Here is a 19,622-nt window from a genome sequence, read left to right as displayed (position 1 = left end):
ATAGAGACATGCATAGTTAAAATTAGTGTAAATAGTTTTGGTGCTCTTTCATTTGTGTATAAGAAATGGAGGTATTTTTGGCTGGATAAGGCACAACGATATCTAAACCTCTCCGCTGCTTATTCTATAACATTTTCTTAGCACTTAGGATACTACATTGGGAAGGCAAGAGAACAGTGAAGGCACTTAATATTGCAATCTATTGCATAAATTAATAAAATAACTTAAAACTATTATACAGCTTCGGTGGTCCCGTTATAAAACAATTTCACAGTACATACAATGTCAGTCAAAAAAAACTAGTCAATTATTATTATAATAATGTCAACGCTAAAACCGACCACAAATCAATATTCATTTCGTCGGTCAGTATGAAACAATTATTTATTACTTATATTATGTATTATACTTTTTTTTGTAAAATCCAAAGATATCTTCAATTTATTATATAAAATTCTGCACAGTTTATTTTAAAATCCAAAGTGGTCTAAAGTCTAAAATCATGTGCTAAAAAGTGCACAAAATTTGAAACCAAGTGTGAAATATGATTTTATTAAGTTTGTTGCATTTTCTTCTTAAAATAGCTTTCATAATCTAAATCTTAACGACATAATATTATATACGTAACATACATAATTTATTATTTTCCTAATGGCAGTTACTTTTGGATTTGTGTCTAATTTGAAACAAGTAACTATACAAACATTCTGACTATTTATTAATTAAAATAACTCAATTGTTATATCCCACTTGCGTCACCCAGTTTTTTCTATTTATAGACCAGCCTTTGAATAAAGGGTATTTTGACTACATATTATAATCATTTCACAAAATGATTATTTTAACCTAGACTGGCGTAAATGGGCCCTATAGTCCGGACGCGGGACAGAAAGAAATAGTATATATTTATCTATCCGTCGTTTATCGCTGCATATTTCGGCGTTATGTTATTGCGTCAGAGAGACTAGCATTTATATGGACATTATGAGCATTTATTGCGTCTATGGACAAATTATTTCTCTGTCCAGCGAGTGGACTTTACTTACTTATATTACCTAGTTATGCCGATTCAACATATATACACTAAGGCACAGGGAGATTTCAATGAGGTTGGAAGTTGAGCAAAAGCAAATGTGTATCTCAAGCAAGTAATAATTTATAATTTGATCCCAAAATGGCGCATGTTAAGCCCGTGTGCAAGACTATAGGTACACAGCGTCATTACATAATATTATGTTTGATAATAATGTCAATCTCTTAATCATACAGTCTTCACTCACATTTCTTACGATACTGACTATTCAGTTAGGTATTTTATAATTTTACTGTCTTCAGAAAAAGTACAAAACCATTTCTCTTTCCATTCTGAATAAATTTTAGTATCATAAATATGTTTATTATATAATATTATTCCAGGAAATACATTACAACCTACATACTAATAAAATAGAAAGATATCATGGCGACAGTACACATAATATAAAAATATTTACATTTTAGTAAAGGCTTTTGGACGGGAATGGTGATTTTAATACATCAGTATAAGGTACTTATATTTATTAGTGTATATGAGAATAATAGCTGTCAAATAGAGATTTCATGGTTTGGTCCCGACTTTTTCTAAAAATAATACGCTTTATTAGTTTTTAGTTAACACGATACGTAGCTAAGCGACTTCTGAATCAGTGTCTTGAGAAACTCGGTTTTTTAATATTATGCAAATATATATTTTCTATAAACCAATAAATACAGTCATGTTGGTTTGAATAAAAGTCTTTTAGCTACAGAATAGTTATTCCATTCTTTACAATCCTATTATACACTGGAGAAAATGTTCTTACTTTTGGAGATAGGTCCAGCTAATAATAAAACTAAATTAAAAGTATTATCTTAATATTAACACTACTTGTATTTTATACTATTAAAATATAAATTTGACATTAATTTAAAGCTATTGTATTCAATACAGAAGTATCTTGTGTTACCACTTATAACTTTTCCATAGATCTGTTTATTCGAGAGTCCGAGATCTTAAAATATCTCGTCGTGGGCGTAATGTCTGAAAACAAAATAATTTAAGTTAAGTTTTAAGTTAATTCATATTGAAGCAAAAAATAAATGATAGTAAAGTGACAGTGAAGCAATGTTACAAATTACAACAGTGTTGTTGCGCTTATTCTCAATAAACCCAAAGTTATAGTTCAATCTTTTTTTACACTTGTTAACTATGTTCTCTACATCATACACACATTTTTGGCATCAGGCCATAAGCTTTTATCTCTCATACGTCGTACCCCTAAAGAAAATAATCTCAAGCTTGCACCTTTAAAAGCAATAGTTGCTTTTCGCTCAGTGTTCATTGCCCATCTCCCTCTCGCTTTCTTTTAATAGGCAGTATCAAACTAGCCATATCGCTTACACACATTATACCCATATCTCCGTCTCGCTCACTCACCAGTCGTGCGGCGGCGGCTGCGCGGGCAGCACGGTGAGGGTGACGTGCGCGCCGGAGCGCTTGATGAGCGCGACGAGCTCGGGGTGCGCGAGCTGCCGCACGGGCACGCCGTTGATCGCCAAGATGGCGTCGCCGACGCGCACGCGCCCGCACCGCGCCGCCGGAGAATTGGGGATCACTTGACCTGTTACATAAATTATATTTAATGATATTATGGTCTCCGAAGAGCATATTGTTGTAATCTATAAAATGTTATGACGAGTTTAACTATAAGTTAGTAATACTAGGGATGGTTTTGACATTCTATTTTGGTCGATAGTGGACGGAAATTTTACAAGCAAGCCGTTTAGGGCCCCTAAACGGCCGTTTCATCTATGATTTCTCACGATCGATGCCGGTTTTGCTTACAATGGACAGCACACTATCATGGTTATCTAAGTCATTCAACAGCGAAGCAGGCTTTTTTCAAATGGGACAAAAGTTTCACAGTGTGTCAATTTCATAACATAAAACACGTTTTAACGGCTTTTATGTTATGTTTGAGTTTTGAAGATGTTAATTTTGTTGTGAAAATCAACAACTCACCAATAGTGCTTGTGGACTTGTTGGTGGAGGATATGACAACGAAGCCGAACCCCTCGCCGTCGTTGCGCGTGATCGTGACGTCGTACGGCACCGCCCACCCCGCGGCGTCGTACGTCCCCGCCACGCCCACCGCGCCCGCACTGCTGTACCTGTTTAATTTTTCACCGAGTTAGTGCACTGAAAACTGTAAACAGTGTACATCATTTTATGGTCAATTCATCGAATGAAATATATAGGCGGTAGTAGTCTTACATCGGTACATGCTGTGGCGGGTAGAGCGGCGCCGGATGCAGGATGTTATACGACGCGGGCGGCACGGTGTGCATCGACGGTTCTGCACCGCTGTGAAGTCATGGAAAAAATATAACATGAAAACTGTAAATAAGTTAAGTTTTGCATGTGGCCTAATTATGAATTATCTCTGAAGACATTTTGAATAATTAACAGCAAGCTAAAATAAACTTACGTGAGCAAAGGCTGGTGTGCATGAGCTGTGTTCACATTGGGCAAACCCACTGGCTGTATGTCTGCTCTGTTGTGCCTAACTCCTAGTGTCACCTGTAATGGACAGTAAAGTCTTATGCAACTCAATATAAATAATTAAACATTGTGGATATAGGCCCATTATACTTATTCCAATGTATAAAATTATTATTTAATATTAAAGTACGTGTATTCTGTTAGTATACAAGCAGTTGTAGTTAGCAAACGGGTACGCACAAATATGCGGCCGTAAACGCTTCATTTACTAATAAGCGTGTACGTCGGTAAATAAGAAATATTTTTTCTGTATATTGGAACGAAGTTCCTTATGGCGCGTTCGGCGTTGCGAAAGGAGGCTAGAAGGAGCGATACTTGATCTCGACAGCGACATCTACCGGACGTTTAAATAAATTTTATTACAATTCCACAAAATGTCGTTGCTTTGTAAAATGTATTCCTGGGCGTCAACTTTTTTATATTATATTTCACCAACAAATAAAGATTCCTCAGAATCATATACAGTATAGTTTCTAGCGACTTACGTGTCCGGTGTGTGCGGCGCGGCACACGGCGGCGACGGCGGCGGCGTGCGAGGCGCCCGCCAGCGGCGCGCCGTCCACCGACGTCAGCAGGTCGCCCGCGCGCAGCAGACCGTCCGCCGGACCGCCTGACACAAAAAAACATCATTACAGTAAATTGTCCGTCTGTCTGTTACTTCTTCACACATAACCTCTCGAATACCGGGATGTCCAAATTCTATTGAGCCTCAAATACCGCATTCCATGGCGCCATTTAAATTTTTCTAAAATTTTTTTTCAAGTTTTACAAAATTGCGCCAATCAGGAACTGATTTACTGCATTCTGTGATTTTGTAGCCAACTTCATACTCTTAAAAATAATGCATAGAACAAACGAAATTAACTGTTATACGCACTAAAATAATTTACAAAACAGCGTTCAACCACTGTCATCGCAACATTGTTATCCCACTTTGCCGCATTTTCGCTCAACATAGTCGTGCAACATTGCCGAGCAACGTCGTAGTGCATGCCACATTATAATATTATGTAATTTTTTAATTTATAATATGGACCATGTCTGAAATAAACAATTTGAATTTGAATTAACAACACTATAGACTATGGGCACATTTGTTTCTAAAATGTCTTCTATTCTTATTGTGTGAGCGCGACCGAGACAACCTTACAAACAGACTGAGATTGGAGCTACGAAAATTACATTATTACTCACCAGGTACAACGTATCCCACGGCAACGCGGCTGCCGTCCTCCGTGCCGCCCACTATCCGGAACCCGAAGCCCATAGTCCCCCGCGCCAGCCGGACTAGCACGTCCGCTTCGGGGTCCGTCGTGCCGCCTGCCTCCACCTGTAATGATTTTAAGACTTAGGATGGACTGTGACGTACATACGTTGGACGCAAAAGGTTGAATTTTGCGTGCTATTTGGTCTAGCTCACTCTATAAATATTAAGAGTATCTAATGTTTGATCGCATATGGTTTAAACATCGTTATCGATATTGTTTAAAAAAATATTGATAATTTATATTTACATTTTTCGCACCCGTTATGCGAAGGATATTTTTATTCGCGTGTAAAAGGGACAAGAAATGCAATAACCTCAAAAAGAATATTTTTAATTTACTGAAAAAAGAAACATAGAGGTCCGATAAACAGGCCAGTTATTAAATTGAAGGAGAACATACCTGAGGATAATCCGGTGCGTATGCAGGCTGCTGCATTGCTGGGGATCGCGCCAGCCGCGGCGGAGACGCCTCACGCATCCTATGAAATTCACGAAAATTATATAAAAATAGTAGTGAGTTTGCATAACTACAGTATGGGAAACGTCTTACTTTGGAAAACATTGATGGACATAGATTGGTAGCTAACATTAAAATGTAAAATAATATTATGATACGATGATATTACTCAGAAAGTTAGTGACCTTGGCTATAAATTAGCTCTGAATTGATTAAAAATATTTAAATATTCGAAACGGATGGGGCAGAATTACAAGAGTTTCTACAGGTTAAATGGTTGTACTCACTTTGGGTATATAATAATTGTTATTGGTTTGAACTTTCTCAATGGCAAGCTTTAAGCAAAACAAAAACTTGATATTAAAACCTGACTTATATATAACCTAATATTAATCCATAAAGATTACTATAAAATTAAGTTCATAAGATTATGGCTATCGTTTAATGTAGCTAGGATATGACTAATGTTTTACCAAAACGAGTTAATCGAGCTTGGTGTTTATTTTTTAACATTATGCCACATAAATACATGTCCTTAAAAATTAAAATACGTATGTCTTCGTCATGAATGAAATCACATATTTTAAAAGTGAACACGCAAGAAGTTGACTTTATTTTTTATATAGATGGCGCTTTTACCGCGGGCCTCAATACCGCCCTCAATATTCGTAATGATACAGCACTAACTAACCTCATAGGCGACCCCTTAGCTCTGCTGTTGGCGGAGTGGTTAGAGGGTGATTGGCTCTGCAGACGCGTTGATGGCGACGCGGCCAGCAGCCGATCCGTCGCGCTCGTGTTGGATGGCGAGTTGCTGCGTAATGCTGCTGTGGTGAAAAACAATAATACATACATATAGTAAAAAAAAAAACCGGCATAAAAATCCCAAACTGACTTTCTCTTAACGAGACACACTGTCACTCCGATTACACAATGTTTTGTATTACTCAATACAATTTTCTAGCATATCAGACACACTACAAATCATTGTATACTTAAAACCTCTGTACTACTAACTACTCCATGTTACGCGTGACTGTGTGTGCATAATATAGCAGCTAGCGATAAGCATACTTGAATTAGTAGGTGACAACGGCCTCGGTCGCGCAGGCGGCGAGGGCCGCCGGCCGCCCACCGCTGCTGTACTCGGAGATGGTACTCCGTCAGACGGAAAACCTGTTTGTAATAACATCATTAAACCCTATTAAACTTTCCAAGAACTAACTTCAATGGCATAATATACAATATTCTTATTTTTTATTTCATCCGACAGGGTTTGATAGCAGATATTTCTTCTTCTTCTTTTTTATTAATGGCTCCTTTGTGAGTTGCCAGTATCAGGGTGTTTTGGCAAAGACTTTACTTTATGAGATGGCTTTATGAAGAAACAAGGTTACGGTATGATGAGACGCGTACGGTGACTGTTGACACCCAGACACTTATTACATAATATCAGCTATCTGTCAAAATTTTCGTGTACCGAATTCCTGACAGTTGTGGAATACCTGCTGTTAAACGTGAACAGATTGAGGGAACATGCTGCACGTAACCTTTGCATTTTAAACGTACCTCCATTATCACTGCTATCCGCCACACTAGCGTTACCCCGCCAGTACGCCGCGTTCATATCCACGTGCACAGTAGGCGTGGGCATATCGCCCCAGTTGTTATTCCATCTCTCTCCGTTCTCCCAGCCGTTGGCGCCCAGATCCCACTTCTGACTGTTGGGATCCCACTTCTGCGGCGTTTCGTCCCACTTCTGCGCGTTCTCGGCCCAGTGGCGTATGTTGGAGTTGTCCAGCCAGGTCTCCGGCTGCCACTGGTCCTGGGTCCAGTTGTTGTTGGGTAGAGTGAGGCGGGTTCCAGGAGTGCTGCTACGCCGTCGCCGGTCCATTATGCTCTCTCGTTCTCGGTTCTTGTGTTCCGGTACCGCATAGGTTGCTTCCACTGAAATTTGGACGATTTTTGAAAAAGTAGCCAATTACGAGTTGGAAGACACTTTCTGTTATTCTGTTATTAGTATTAATTGTTATGATATCAAAAGAAATATACGAGTATGTAGTATATAAAACAAGGTCTCGGTAATATGGCGTTCTTGTTCGATATAATACTAAACTAAATTTTAATGTCTTTTCTTTTACATTATTTCTATCATTTTCTTAAAACAAAAGACGGCTGTTTGTATACTATATTGTGAATTAAGTTAAGAGATGTAGGGTAAACCTACCGTTATTGATGCCGTTCTGTCTATCGTTGGGCTCGGATATGTGCAGCGCGGGCGAGCGCAGCTGCTCCGCCGTCGGCGTCTTGCTGCGACCGAGCTGACTGGTATTGGTTGGCGTTACTGTAACGATAAGCTCGTTGTTTATACATATTATTTTTTTTTAAAGAAATAAGGGGGCAAACGAGCAAACGGGTCACCTGATGGAAAGCAACTTCCGTCACCCATGTACACTCGCAGCATCAGAAGAGCTGCAGGTGCGTTGTCGGCCTTTTAAGAGGGAATAGGGGAGGATAGGGAAGGGAATTGGGGCCTCCGGTAAACTCACTCACTCGGCGAAACACAGCGCAAGCGCTGTTTCACGCCGGTTTTCTGTGAGAACGTGGTATTTCTCCGGTCGAGCCGGCCCATTCGTGCCGAAGCATGGCTCTCCCACGTATAAAAATATTCCTATTATATTACTACTAATACATAAGACCAAAAATAAATAGTGAAAAAGAACAAGAATACAACAGCTTTCGAACAAAAAAAAAAGCTGAGTCCAGCGGGTTAGCCAAAATATCTCCAGACTCGATCTGATGACGTCATTACGGCGTATCACTTTTTTCACATGCTAGACACTTACAACATTAGAAGAGCTGCAGGTGCGTTGCCGGCCTTTTAAGAGGGAATACGCTCTCTTCTGTAAGTATCTTAAGGGTCAACATGTACATTTTTCAAGCACATTTACCAGTAGGCAGTCTCGTAGCTGAGCGGCTGCGCGGCGCGCGCGTGACAGTCTTCCTCCAAACACGCAAACGCGTCTCAGCTAACGCCGGACAATCCTTCAACACCTGCACAAATTGTAAATATGTTAAGCTGTGCTTATCACGTAATATAAATGGCTATGTCATGTTATCAAACATGGACGATAGATAAACAATATAACCTGTAATACTAATTACAGTTGTCAATTTCATTGCACTACTACAAGCATATGTGTACTGGGCGTACATTGAAATCTCTTATAGTGTACGCAGCCAACTGACTGTATGTATGATGTAATGGAATTAAATTGACAGCTTACCATGCTAAAATGAAAATGATAAGTAAAGAGGAACAGATGGTTCTCTTTAGTCTGTGCTTGCGTGCAAGCGTAATTCTTTTGCGCGCACGCCGCACGCTATATAGCAATAAAAACTGTACACCTATACCTGAATCTGTACATATAAAGTTTAATATACCTGAACGACGTGTTGGTGCGGCGAGTGTCGTACGTCGGTATCACCGATCTGTAGCAGCAGGTCGCCCTCGCGCAGGCCCGCGCAGCGGCTGCGGTCTAACACCTGAAAAATGAGGTAAGTTATAATAATAATAATAATAATAATAATATATCTATGGACGCTTCACACCACGTCAGTCTGGCCCCGTGCTAAGTACCTGAAGGACTTGTGTTACAGGTACCAGACAACGGAAATATATTTAATACTTTTATACTATACATATATTTAAGATTTTATTATATCATATTACACATATTTAATACACATCCAGACCCGGGAACATTGAATTTTTTTTTTCGTCGGCGGGATTCGAACTCGCGACCCCCGGCTTGAGCTGCCACACATTCAACCAATTGGGCCACAGAGGTCGTCAAAGTTTGGTTTGCCGTATGAGTGGACTGGCTCGACGTATTTTGTGACATGTGCAAATGTAGGTCATTTAACAGAAGACATAGTGTGTCGTGTATCAAAGTTGGGGCAACATAAAAAGGCTAAAGTTTAGAACGGTAAAGCACTAGTGACTTATCTGCCAAAAATATCTAAACCTCCTGAGATGTTCAGACACTAATGTTTGCAATAGTTTGTCTTTTCATTTATAGCACTCATGCTTACTATTTCAAGACTTTCTGAACTTCATGTTATTCTTCATAACTAGTAACAATCACACACCTTCTTAACCTTCTGTCCGTGCACGCTGTCGGCGATGGTGAAGCCGAAGCCGGCGGCGCCGCGCCGCAGCGTCAGCACCAACTCGCGCCCCGGCTCGTTGTTGTTGTTCTCGCGGTGCTGGTGTTCTGTAGTGTAACAAAACGCAAATTGGGAACCTGACACTCGGGAATCGTTAAGAATAGTAGACTTACTGCCGCACTCAGAGTGGAACATTAATTACTTAAATGCAATTAATTCAAATTTTTAAGAACGAATCGGACGTGTCCGTGTCCCATTTTAACAAACGTGAAATGACGATGCTAGAGTAGGAACCGGCATTCTGAGTCGATCGTTTGAGCCTCAAAATGGTTTCGTGGTACAGCCCCTGATACTTGGGAGTCGTTCCAGATTATAGTAATCTTTTTGATTATATTGGGTTATTTAATACGTAGTTTACCATTACAGCTACAAAGCATACACAGCTCAAGTAATTTCTCAATTGTAAGATTTCACAAAACTAATAATAATGAAAAAGAAATAGCTTGTAAATGCAAATCATTATTGACAGAAAAAATGCATCTTATATTACCGTGTATAAAATTCGAATATGTGGAGTCATTAAACAGTGAGTTGCCACTAAGAAATACAGATGAGTTTTTGCGATGCTCATGTCAAATCCCATACTTCTTTTATTACTATTTCACCTGCATAGTATTCGATACTTACTTTAATATTGGCGACTCATTAAGAAGAACTTCCTTGAAATTATCGAACCAAAGGCCCTCTACTCACCAGTAGCAAGTGTCAGTAGATGATCAGCAGACGGGCAGCGCGGTGGAGCGCGGGTTCTTTGCGGCTCATCGAGGTCGAAAGAGCGAGACAGCAGTCGCCGCGTCGCGCCGTCCGTGTCGTCCGCGCCGTTGTCCGCGTGCGCGTCCGTCGGCGACTCCAGGTTGAACCTACGTTGTTTGATGATGGTTATGTTATCATTAATATGACTTTAAAACTTGATATACAATAGAATAGATCAAGCAAAAGCATGCAATAATAGAGATAATTTTTATAATAGAAATATTAGAAATATAAATATTTAGACAATAACTACTGTGGTAATAAGCGACCAAGCGAGGTGTTATGCTCGGTCAGGCCGAAGCCCACGTGATACATTTCAGCTGTCGTATATATACTGATTACCGACGCATTTCGAAAACTTCGATAGCGCGATGCAGGAATGTTAGGCGAATTGTGAGTACCAAATTGATTATATTGATAAAGTAAACAGTTTTGATGGCTCTGTTTGGTCCGTCTCAAATAGCGAAATGCGAATACCTTAGGAGGGCTCTGTTTAAACTCATAGAGCCTCCCCACCCCAAATGAAGATTTCTCCTACATACAATTCAGGGCCTATTACAGCTAAAAGCAATATATGACTGATACAAAAGTATCTTCTGTGCTGCCTATAAGATATTGAAATAACCACCCCACCTGGTCCTTAGCGCCCTGGTGAGCTGCTGCATGGCAACGGCGTTGGGCGTCGGCGGCGCCGCGTCCACCGCCAGCGTGCTCAGCACGCGCGTGTTTGGGTCCTCCGAGTCGAACGTCAGCGGGTAGCCTGACAACAAATGTTATAGTAAAAATTAGTGAGCCCCTAGACGTTCAATTTTATTGCGAAATATCATTGATCATTATTATTGAACAATTTATTTGACAATAAGATAGAAAGGTGTTCAATATTATTGCACAATACGTGATATTATATACGCGGGACCCGCTTACACGACGATTTAAAATCGTCAAAATAACTACGGAGTTCCATGGTTCACGTTTAGAAACAAAAAATTACAAATGGAATTTTTTTCTATGCTCAAAAATGGGCTCTGAAAATAATTAATACAGATTTGGTTAAAATTGTTTTTTTTTTAATGAAATAAAGGGGGCAAACGAGCAAATGGGTCACCTGATGGAAAGCAACTTCCGTCGCCCATGGACACTCGCAGCATCAGAAGAGCTGGAGGTGCGTTGCTGGCCTTTTAAGAGGGAAAGGATAATAGGGGAGGGTAGGGATGGGAATAGGGTTGGGGATCGGGCCTCCGGTAAACTCACTCACTCGACGAAACACAGCACAAGCGCTGTTTCACGCCGGTTTTCTGTGAGAACGTGGTATTTCTCCGGTCGAGCCGGCCCATACGTGCCGAAGCATGGCTCTCCCACGTATGAAGCGAGATTAAAAATGAGCCAAAGAATCCATGTGCAAGAATGTTGGTTACTATAGCTCTATATATACATAATTGGAAAATGTACGGTTTCAGCGAGATTTTAAATGCAAAACAAATTCGAAGGATACTATGATCTAATTCTATTTTAACTTAAAACATAGCTTCTTATTATTCTCTCAAGTTAGGTTAGGTTAGGTTAGGTATATTAAAAACCCAATAAATACAAACCTCGAACAAGGTGCAGTGTGACTTCAGTTCCCGGTGTGATGGACTGGAATATCTGAGCCACTTGCGCATGGGACAGTCCTCTCACCCCGCGATTCCCGACCCCCACCACTACGTCTCCAGGCCGAAGTTCACCTGAAATAATAAGTTTTAACGTTATTCTATGTCAAATAATAATAACTTGCCGCCGTAAGAATTGGATTTATATTATGATATTTTGTTTCTCTTGTTACAGAATTGTAATACAAGTACAAATAATAACACAAAACTTTGGGTTACTTATTTCTAATTTGTGAAACATCAAACAGACTCCAAGATTTCATAAAATGCTTACCATCAATCCAAGCTGGGCTGTTTGGTACGATACTACGAATTTGCAAATATCCTTCAGTCTCTGGTATACCCTCAGCTCCAATTAATATGAAACCCAGACCCTAAAAAGGAATTTATTCAGTTATACAGATTTTTGAAGTGAAAACTTCTTTAGCGGCGTTAAGCACTTTTGTGGGATGGGTAAAAACTGTGAAACTCGCGTCAGATTCTCGTGCTGATCGAAAAACCGTAAGAGGAGAGTAGTGTTGTAACATCGTAATCGATTAATCGAACAATCGATATTTTTTAATCGATTGTAATTTGTAAGGGTTTCGATTAAGTAATTTAAAAAATCGATTTTTTAAAAATCGATTTTCATAAAAAATCGGTTAAAAATTTAATCGATTGTAAGGGTTTCGATTATTTAAGAAAAACGATTTTTAAAAAATCGATTTTCATAAAAAATTGGTTAAAAAAACATAAAAAATCGGTTAAAAATTTAATCGATTGTAAGGGTTTCGATTATTTAAGAAAAACGATTTTTAAAAAATCGATTTTCATAAAAAATTGGTTAAAAAAACAATGCTCAATGTTAATAATCAAGTCTTCACTTCTGCCGGCACTCCTGGAGTGCAACCCGTCTTTTTTTTTGTGGTGTGACATACACTAAAAAGTTAAAACAAAATATATTTCAAATAGATACCTACAACTTCATAGTTCATAGCACCAAAATCTCCAAACTAATTTTTATCTAAATCAGTTCTGCAGTTCAGCCGTGACGGACAGATACACTTTCACCTTTATAATATTAGTATGGAATATGGATAGCATTGTCCATACTAATATTATAATGATATCTTGTCTTTATGTATATTATAAAAAGTATGTTCTAACCTGTGTGCCTTTTGTAAGAGTTAGTGTAAACCTTTCTCCTCTTTTCACCTTTATAATATTAGTATGGAATATGGATAGTATTGTCCATACTAATATTATAATGATATCTTGTCTTTACGTAAATTATAAAAAGTATGTTCTAACCTGTGTGCCTTTTGTAAGGGTTAGTGTAAACCTTTCTCCTCTGAGTTCTCCCGTTGGTGGCGGTCCATTCACTTGGTTGTTATTCCCATTTTCTGCAGCCATTTTCTCAGCTACAAAACATCATAACATTAAGATGTATAATAAAATGTATAATACTTGATTGCCAACCAAGTTATAGTCATTAAAGTAAAGGTTCATAAAAAACGTCTTGTTTTATCAGTTTATGTAGACATGTTTGTTTCATTATAGAACAGATCTAATTTCAATTAGTTATATTGTGACAATAAATATGATGAACATCGTTTTTCTCAGTAGGTATACTCCACTCGGGCTAACTTGTCGCTAGCGGTCATTGACTCCCTGACAAAAACTTGTCATTTTCCATATAAACCACAATTGACAAACTGTTCACATTTTTCGCCTCAACTCTGACGCTGGCAACTCCTAAATGGGGAGGCTTACGCCAAAAGAAGAAGAAGAAGAAGACAATGAAGTGTCAGATGTTATTAATCGTGGTTTTATATGGAAAGTAAGCCTGAGTGGAGTATAGTTTATATTATCAGTATATTTAGCAATAGTTTAAATTATCAGTATAATTAAATTTCAATTACCTCTCAATCTTCTTGCTTGTAGGACTGGGTTTTCATACTGTGTTCGTCTGTTTATGTGGTCTACATAATACGAGCCATATCTCTCATCAGTTACCCGTTCCCAGCCATACGGCAGCTCATCTTCTCCACATTCACCGAGGGAGTGCTTTCTGACCCTCGCTAGCCTTGGATCGAGCCAGTGAGATGTTCCAGTGTTGTAACTATAAGAATAAAAAATAATTTGTGGTTGGTTTTTAAAGCATCTTGGTTCAAAACACTATTTCTAAACTCAGTCTGAATTACATGATGTGTTATCTTACGTTTTTTTTTTAATGCATTTTTAGGGCTTTCAACATTTTGGTGTTGTAAGCGTCACAGATTCTCTCATCCTTTATGCTCACAAATGTGACTAACAAATATGCATTACAGTAAGTATTAGTTTTAGTCCCAAACACACACATCTGACATAAAAATTAAAAACAGGCATCCATTAGTTGTTAATTTTACTCGCACATAGTCAATTATTATTTACACACTTTATGCTAAAGAGCACTGTTAACACTTGCCGTAACTCTAGAGAAATCTTAGCATAATTAATGCAGAAGCATATAAATAAGTCTCTCGGAATTAGATATTTGTTTTGCATGAATAACTATCAGGTAGTCAAAGGAAAAATGTACATGTACAAAATACATTAAAAAATAATTTACAAACCATGTAAACCATTTAAAACACATTTCACTGTTAAATATGCACTGTTTAGTAGTAGTTATGAAAGATGTTTGTAAGACATGCAACACAATTATTTTATGCAATGTTTGGAATACCTCTGAGTTGCACTTTTATAACAATATAACATTTTATGAAATACAAACTTAATTAGACAGCAAAATGTTAGAGAAACAGTTACAGTGCATTTTTGATTCACCATCTGAAGACTTCTGATCTATTTTGGTACAACAATAATATTTATGTTATCAAGATCATACAACATGTAGGCCAATCACAGATGTGTTGTGTTGTTCTATTTTTGAATTAAGTCTATTTGAAAAGCTGTGCATTAATTTTAACATGCAACAAGTTAATTTTTTTTGCACTGATTGTAGCCTACATTATGTCAGATTATGCCTAGTTTGTAAGGGTTTTTGTGAGGATTACACTCAAACATTTTAACCAATCAACACCATTATTTAGAAGATAAAATCGCACCAAAATTGTAAGAAACCAGACATTATATGCTTTGGAGGAAAGTTTGCGGAGGTTTGCGGCTTCCTATAACCTCCTGAGTGTTTCCTGTTGATCTAGTGAGCAATGTAATTACATTGCTCACTAGATCAACAAAATTTTTTAATAATTTTAACAAATATTGCAAAATTAAGAACAAGGTTAATGAAGTTCTTAATGCACAGGTAATTGGTATCATATTAAACAAGGATACTACGACATTTAAGTAAAACTTTAAGGTATGAATCATAATGACTAATTGGTTAAGAATGTATACCCATACCCAAAAGTTCCATTAAGTTTTTAAAGTTAAAACTTTGTAGCTTAGGTATAGAATAGAAAATGCACTTACTCAATAAAATACCTCTCTCCCATAGGAGTGTAGGCTTTCACCCACATCGGAGGCAAGGGTCCCAAATTGTAATCATCCTCATCTTCTCTTTTGTTGTTGTTGTCCCCGGGCCTGACTCCCACCACGGATCCACCGAGGGTGCCGGCAGTACCAGAGCTGTGAGTGGATATACCAGCTGAAGACAGTCTGTCCGAGTCTACTGAGCTTTGAGCCATGTCTCACAGAGTCAAGCAAACAAATGTAACATTCTAAAACTCTCCAACACTGATAACACGAAAGACACTCGAAAGCGTCCGACTTCTTTCATTTGGTTCGGCGCATTGTTTGTCTTACTCATCGGATAAGGAATTCCATAAAAACAAAACAATAGCGGCATGCCAGGCCAGTGACCATAAGTGAGTCATTTTTCGTGTTTTGCAGATCTCTAGCCTAATTTTCAGTTAATTGCATGGCAGTTGTAAGACTTCGTTGGCACGGCGACCGGAAAGATGTCGATTGGTTTAAGTTATAATCGTTAGTACACTATCAACAAACTAGATACAATGTTTGGATTAGTCCGTTCGACGCCCGAAGTGTCTTGCACTGCAGGTGCATCGGAACGGATAACGATTATAACACGCACATTCCTTTGCCAGTCAATCGATTGTAACGGTAAATTAGATAACACAGAAAAACAAGCCACAACTATGACATGCTAATTAGTTAACGAGCACACTTTCTCATAACATTGGTATAGTAAATTCTTTACTTTTTGAAAGTAGGTGCAACAAGTTGAAAACTTCATTAGAATTTTTGAAGCACCGTTTCAAAAGCACAACTTTGAGGTGTCAAGTGTAAGAAAGGGATAAAAAATGCTAAGTGTTGCTGTATAAAAAATAAATTTACAAAAAATATAATCTTTTGTCTTGCTTCGCATTTCAATGATGGGCAAATAATGTTTTAATAACGAAAACTGAATTTCGAAGTCGTAATTAATTTTACAAAATAAATTAATACTGGACTTGTTACAAATTACATATTATTGTATAAAAAGCTGTACTTCTGGCTTGCTTCCGGCCACTAGATGTCACTTTTCACGTTTGTTAGTGTTGTTTGAAGGTGTGTTGATAGATGGCGCTATTGCAACGCAGCTAAATTCCGAATTTTACCTTTTTACTTTTTAGGCACCCCGCACCAAGTTTTTCTTGCGGGCGTTGTACATTATTTAGTAAAAATTGAATACTTATGAAAAATGCTATAAGTAATTATTTTTTATATTATTATCATATTTTGAGAGGTACCGATAAGCCGCCGCGGTCTGGTCGGTAAATCCAAAGAATTCTATTTAAACTGAAGAATAAAAGTTTTTGGGTAAATCCGGCTATTCGGCCAGTTTCATAGTCCGAAAGTAAGCGGCAGAGAGGTCGAACAATCCGGTTTGCCCCTTTGAAGTATATTTAGATAGATAAGTACTAATCCTTACTAATGTGAAAGCGTGGATGTTTGTTACACTTTCAAAACTACTTCTTCTGATCTTAATCATCATGAAACTTTGTACAAAAACTCTTGGAGGTATCATATAAGTAACTTAATATAGGATAGTTACCTACTTTTTATTGAAAAAAAATACAAACAAAGAAATTTTGACGTGGACGCGGACGAAGTAGCGGGCAAAAGTGTGTCGGTCTGTCTGTTACCTCTTTACTCTTAAACCTTGTGTAAACTTCAATTAGTGGAGTCACTGAAGGTTTTCACCTCCGATTTCGTTGAACCTCCATCGATTTTCATGAAAATTGGTGAGTAGGTGGGGGATACCCTAAGAAACAAAAGTGACATAGTGCCAACTTGCGTTTTTGCCCTGGGAGTAGATGCCAACAATAAAGTAGGTAGGGGAAGGTGAGGTAAAATGATCCCCTTAAGGGAAAAATCTTAAGTATGGCTACAGTTGAAGGAAAAATCACAATATTTATATGGCTGGATGTAGTGGATTTACCAAACTTCGTGATAGCATACTTATTTTTTATCATATGTACGTACTTTTTTTGTACTAGAGGCTTTTGTAAAAGTTTAACTAAGGGATATTTTTATACACCCCTATGTATAAAATGATCCCTTGAGTTGGGTTAAAATAATCCCAGAGATAATATTTATTATTGATAACCAATTTAAGCATATAAGTAAGAAACACGCATCTTTTAGTTTATTAGCAAGTTTTTTTAGGCTTCGGTAGCCAAAGGATAAAAAGGGGAGCAAATTTATTAAGATCTTGCTGTCTGTCGGTTTATCGGTCCGTCTCAAGGCAAAACACGATGACTGTGACTTCTGAAATCGATATCGTTGATAATATATGTGTTCCTTAATAATTAAATTAAAATAAAATAACAATTTCATCAAAAGAAAAATATTCGCCAATTTCTACTTTATATCCAGGGATCATTTTATACACACAAATAGGGATCATTTCACCCCATATACCAAATTCCAAGAAATCAATCAAAACAACCATCAAATACCACGTGGGGTGATCTAAAACTGTTTAAATATTAGGTAACTGCTATTAATACCCTATAACAAAATAACATTTAAATAAACACGAATTCGTAAAAAGTTATGAAAGTCCAAAAACAGGCTTAATTTAGATCAGAGCAACACTTTTTAAAAAGAATTAAATAAAATTTCGCCAAGCGCTCTGATCGCCATGATACTATAAGTGGCAACTGGCAGGGTTATGGGCAACCCGTTTCACGTGCATTTGGAAAGATGCCTCTGGTTTAATCTGATTTAAGGGGAGGGATCATTTGACCCGTAGGGATCGTTTTACCTCACATTCCCCTACTTAAAATTACCTTTCTATTGAGTACTGTAAAAAGTTTACATCACACTTTCGAATTTTTTTGGAAAAAACGAAAAATAAAACGTTCACCATTTCTACAATATCTCAAATTTATGGTTATCCCTTAAGTCTTTTCTTTATTTTAGCATTTAGAATGCTTACTTTTGAAAACAAGGTGATTTCATAAAATTTTAATTTTCAAATTTTCGTAAATTTCATTTTCTTTTGGATATAACTTTTAAAATATTGGATATTCGTAAAAAAACATAAAGAACAATATTTGAGTTCGTTTCCTAGAAAAGCTTTTGGTTTCCTTTTTATTTTTGTAGGATGAAAAATAGCCAAGATAGAGACGACGCCTAACTTTTACTGCGATAACCACGTAATTAAGGGCTTTAAAAAAAGTTTCTTAGCATGATCTCAAAGCTCTTGAAATTACCTTTAAAATGTTTTTTAAATGAAAACTAAAAAATTAAGGGAGCTATTGTAACAAAACAAATAAATTATTTTTTGAAAAAAATTTGAAGCAGAGATTTGGTATTCTTAAATTGTAGGAAAACGTGTCAATAGGTACTAAAGTAAATACACGTAATGTATGGGTACGTGTATGTGTCTTTTTATGACGGAAAAAGTGAAAGAAATGGTAAACATTTACTGGAAAAAGTGGTGGGGCTTTCGTGGATGACGTGGTCTATTGAATATTTTAGTATATTTTCTAAATTAGAACAATTAAAATACCTTCACACCAGGTTTGGTGATAGGCAGGAATAATTTTACAGTGGTCAAGTGTGTGCGCAGTACACTAGAGCCTTCTCTCTTCCTTTACTCTCGAAATCCCCACTAGGTTAGTGAGATTCGATAGAAAGGGGATAACCTGCTATTAATTTCAGATCAGTGGGAAAACAATAGACAATCCAAAAATAAAAAATCGGCCAAGTGCAAGTTAGACTCGCGCACGAAGGGCCGCTCCCGTACCACAATAGAGCAAAAAAGAGGCTGAAAATTGTGTTTTTTTGTATGGGAGGCCCCCTTATTTATTTAATTAATTTAAATTTTATTATTAATTATTAAAGTTCAAATACAACTGAGTATGTCGTGAATATTTCAAGTGCCTATATGTTGCCGTAATTGTTAACGAGCAAAAGATGCAAAAAATAACGTTGGTTGTATGGGAGCCCCCTTAAATATTTAATTTAGTTTGTTTTTAGTATTTGTTGTTATAGCGGCAACAGATATACATAATCTGTGAAAATTTCAGAAGTCTAGCTATAGCGGTTCTTGAGCCTGGAGACACACAGACAGATGGACAAACGGACAGACATCGATGTCTTAGTAAGGATCCCGTTCTTACCCTTTGGGTAACGGCACAGCTGAGAGCTGTGATGAACTAGAATAAAAATGTGTTTATTTTTTAACCG

General features: G+C 37.5%; 1 protein-coding gene across 3 annotated transcripts; it reads right to left on the bottom strand.

The window, feature by feature from the left end:
- Positions 1-455: 455 nt before the first annotated feature.
- Positions 456-16,210, bottom strand: LOC121736673 (membrane-associated guanylate kinase, WW and PDZ domain-containing protein 1). 3 transcript variants are annotated; one of them, XM_042128016.1, is made up of 22 exons: positions 15,393-16,210; positions 13,838-14,037; positions 13,227-13,336; positions 12,211-12,310; positions 11,880-12,011; positions 10,921-11,047; positions 10,228-10,394; positions 9,457-9,581; positions 8,749-8,850; positions 8,256-8,358; positions 7,532-7,648; positions 6,874-7,251; positions 6,379-6,480; positions 5,996-6,131; positions 5,248-5,326; positions 4,775-4,910; positions 4,066-4,190; positions 3,507-3,598; positions 3,293-3,382; positions 3,041-3,189; positions 2,456-2,639; positions 456-2,059 (listed from the first exon to the last, which is right to left on the bottom strand). In XM_042128016.1, coding segments are annotated over exons 1-22 (2,970 nt in total). In that variant the 5' UTR covers positions 15,608-16,210; the 3' UTR covers positions 456-2,058. The 3 variants fall into 3 exon arrangements, with proteins under 3 accessions (XP_041983950.1, XP_041983951.1, XP_041983952.1); XM_042128017.1 differs by having other exon boundaries at positions 5,996-6,128; XM_042128018.1 differs by lacking the exons at positions 13,227-13,336; positions 13,838-14,037; positions 15,393-16,210 and adding an exon at positions 13,083-13,118.
- Between the last annotated feature and the right edge of the window lie 3,412 nt (positions 16,211-19,622).

Source organism: Aricia agestis, chromosome 19, assembly GCF_905147365.1.
Source record: "Aricia agestis chromosome 19, ilAriAges1.1, whole genome shotgun sequence".
NCBI lineage: Eukaryota > Metazoa > Arthropoda > Insecta > Lepidoptera > Lycaenidae > Aricia > Aricia agestis.
This window is presented reverse-complemented; position numbering and strand designations above follow the sequence as displayed.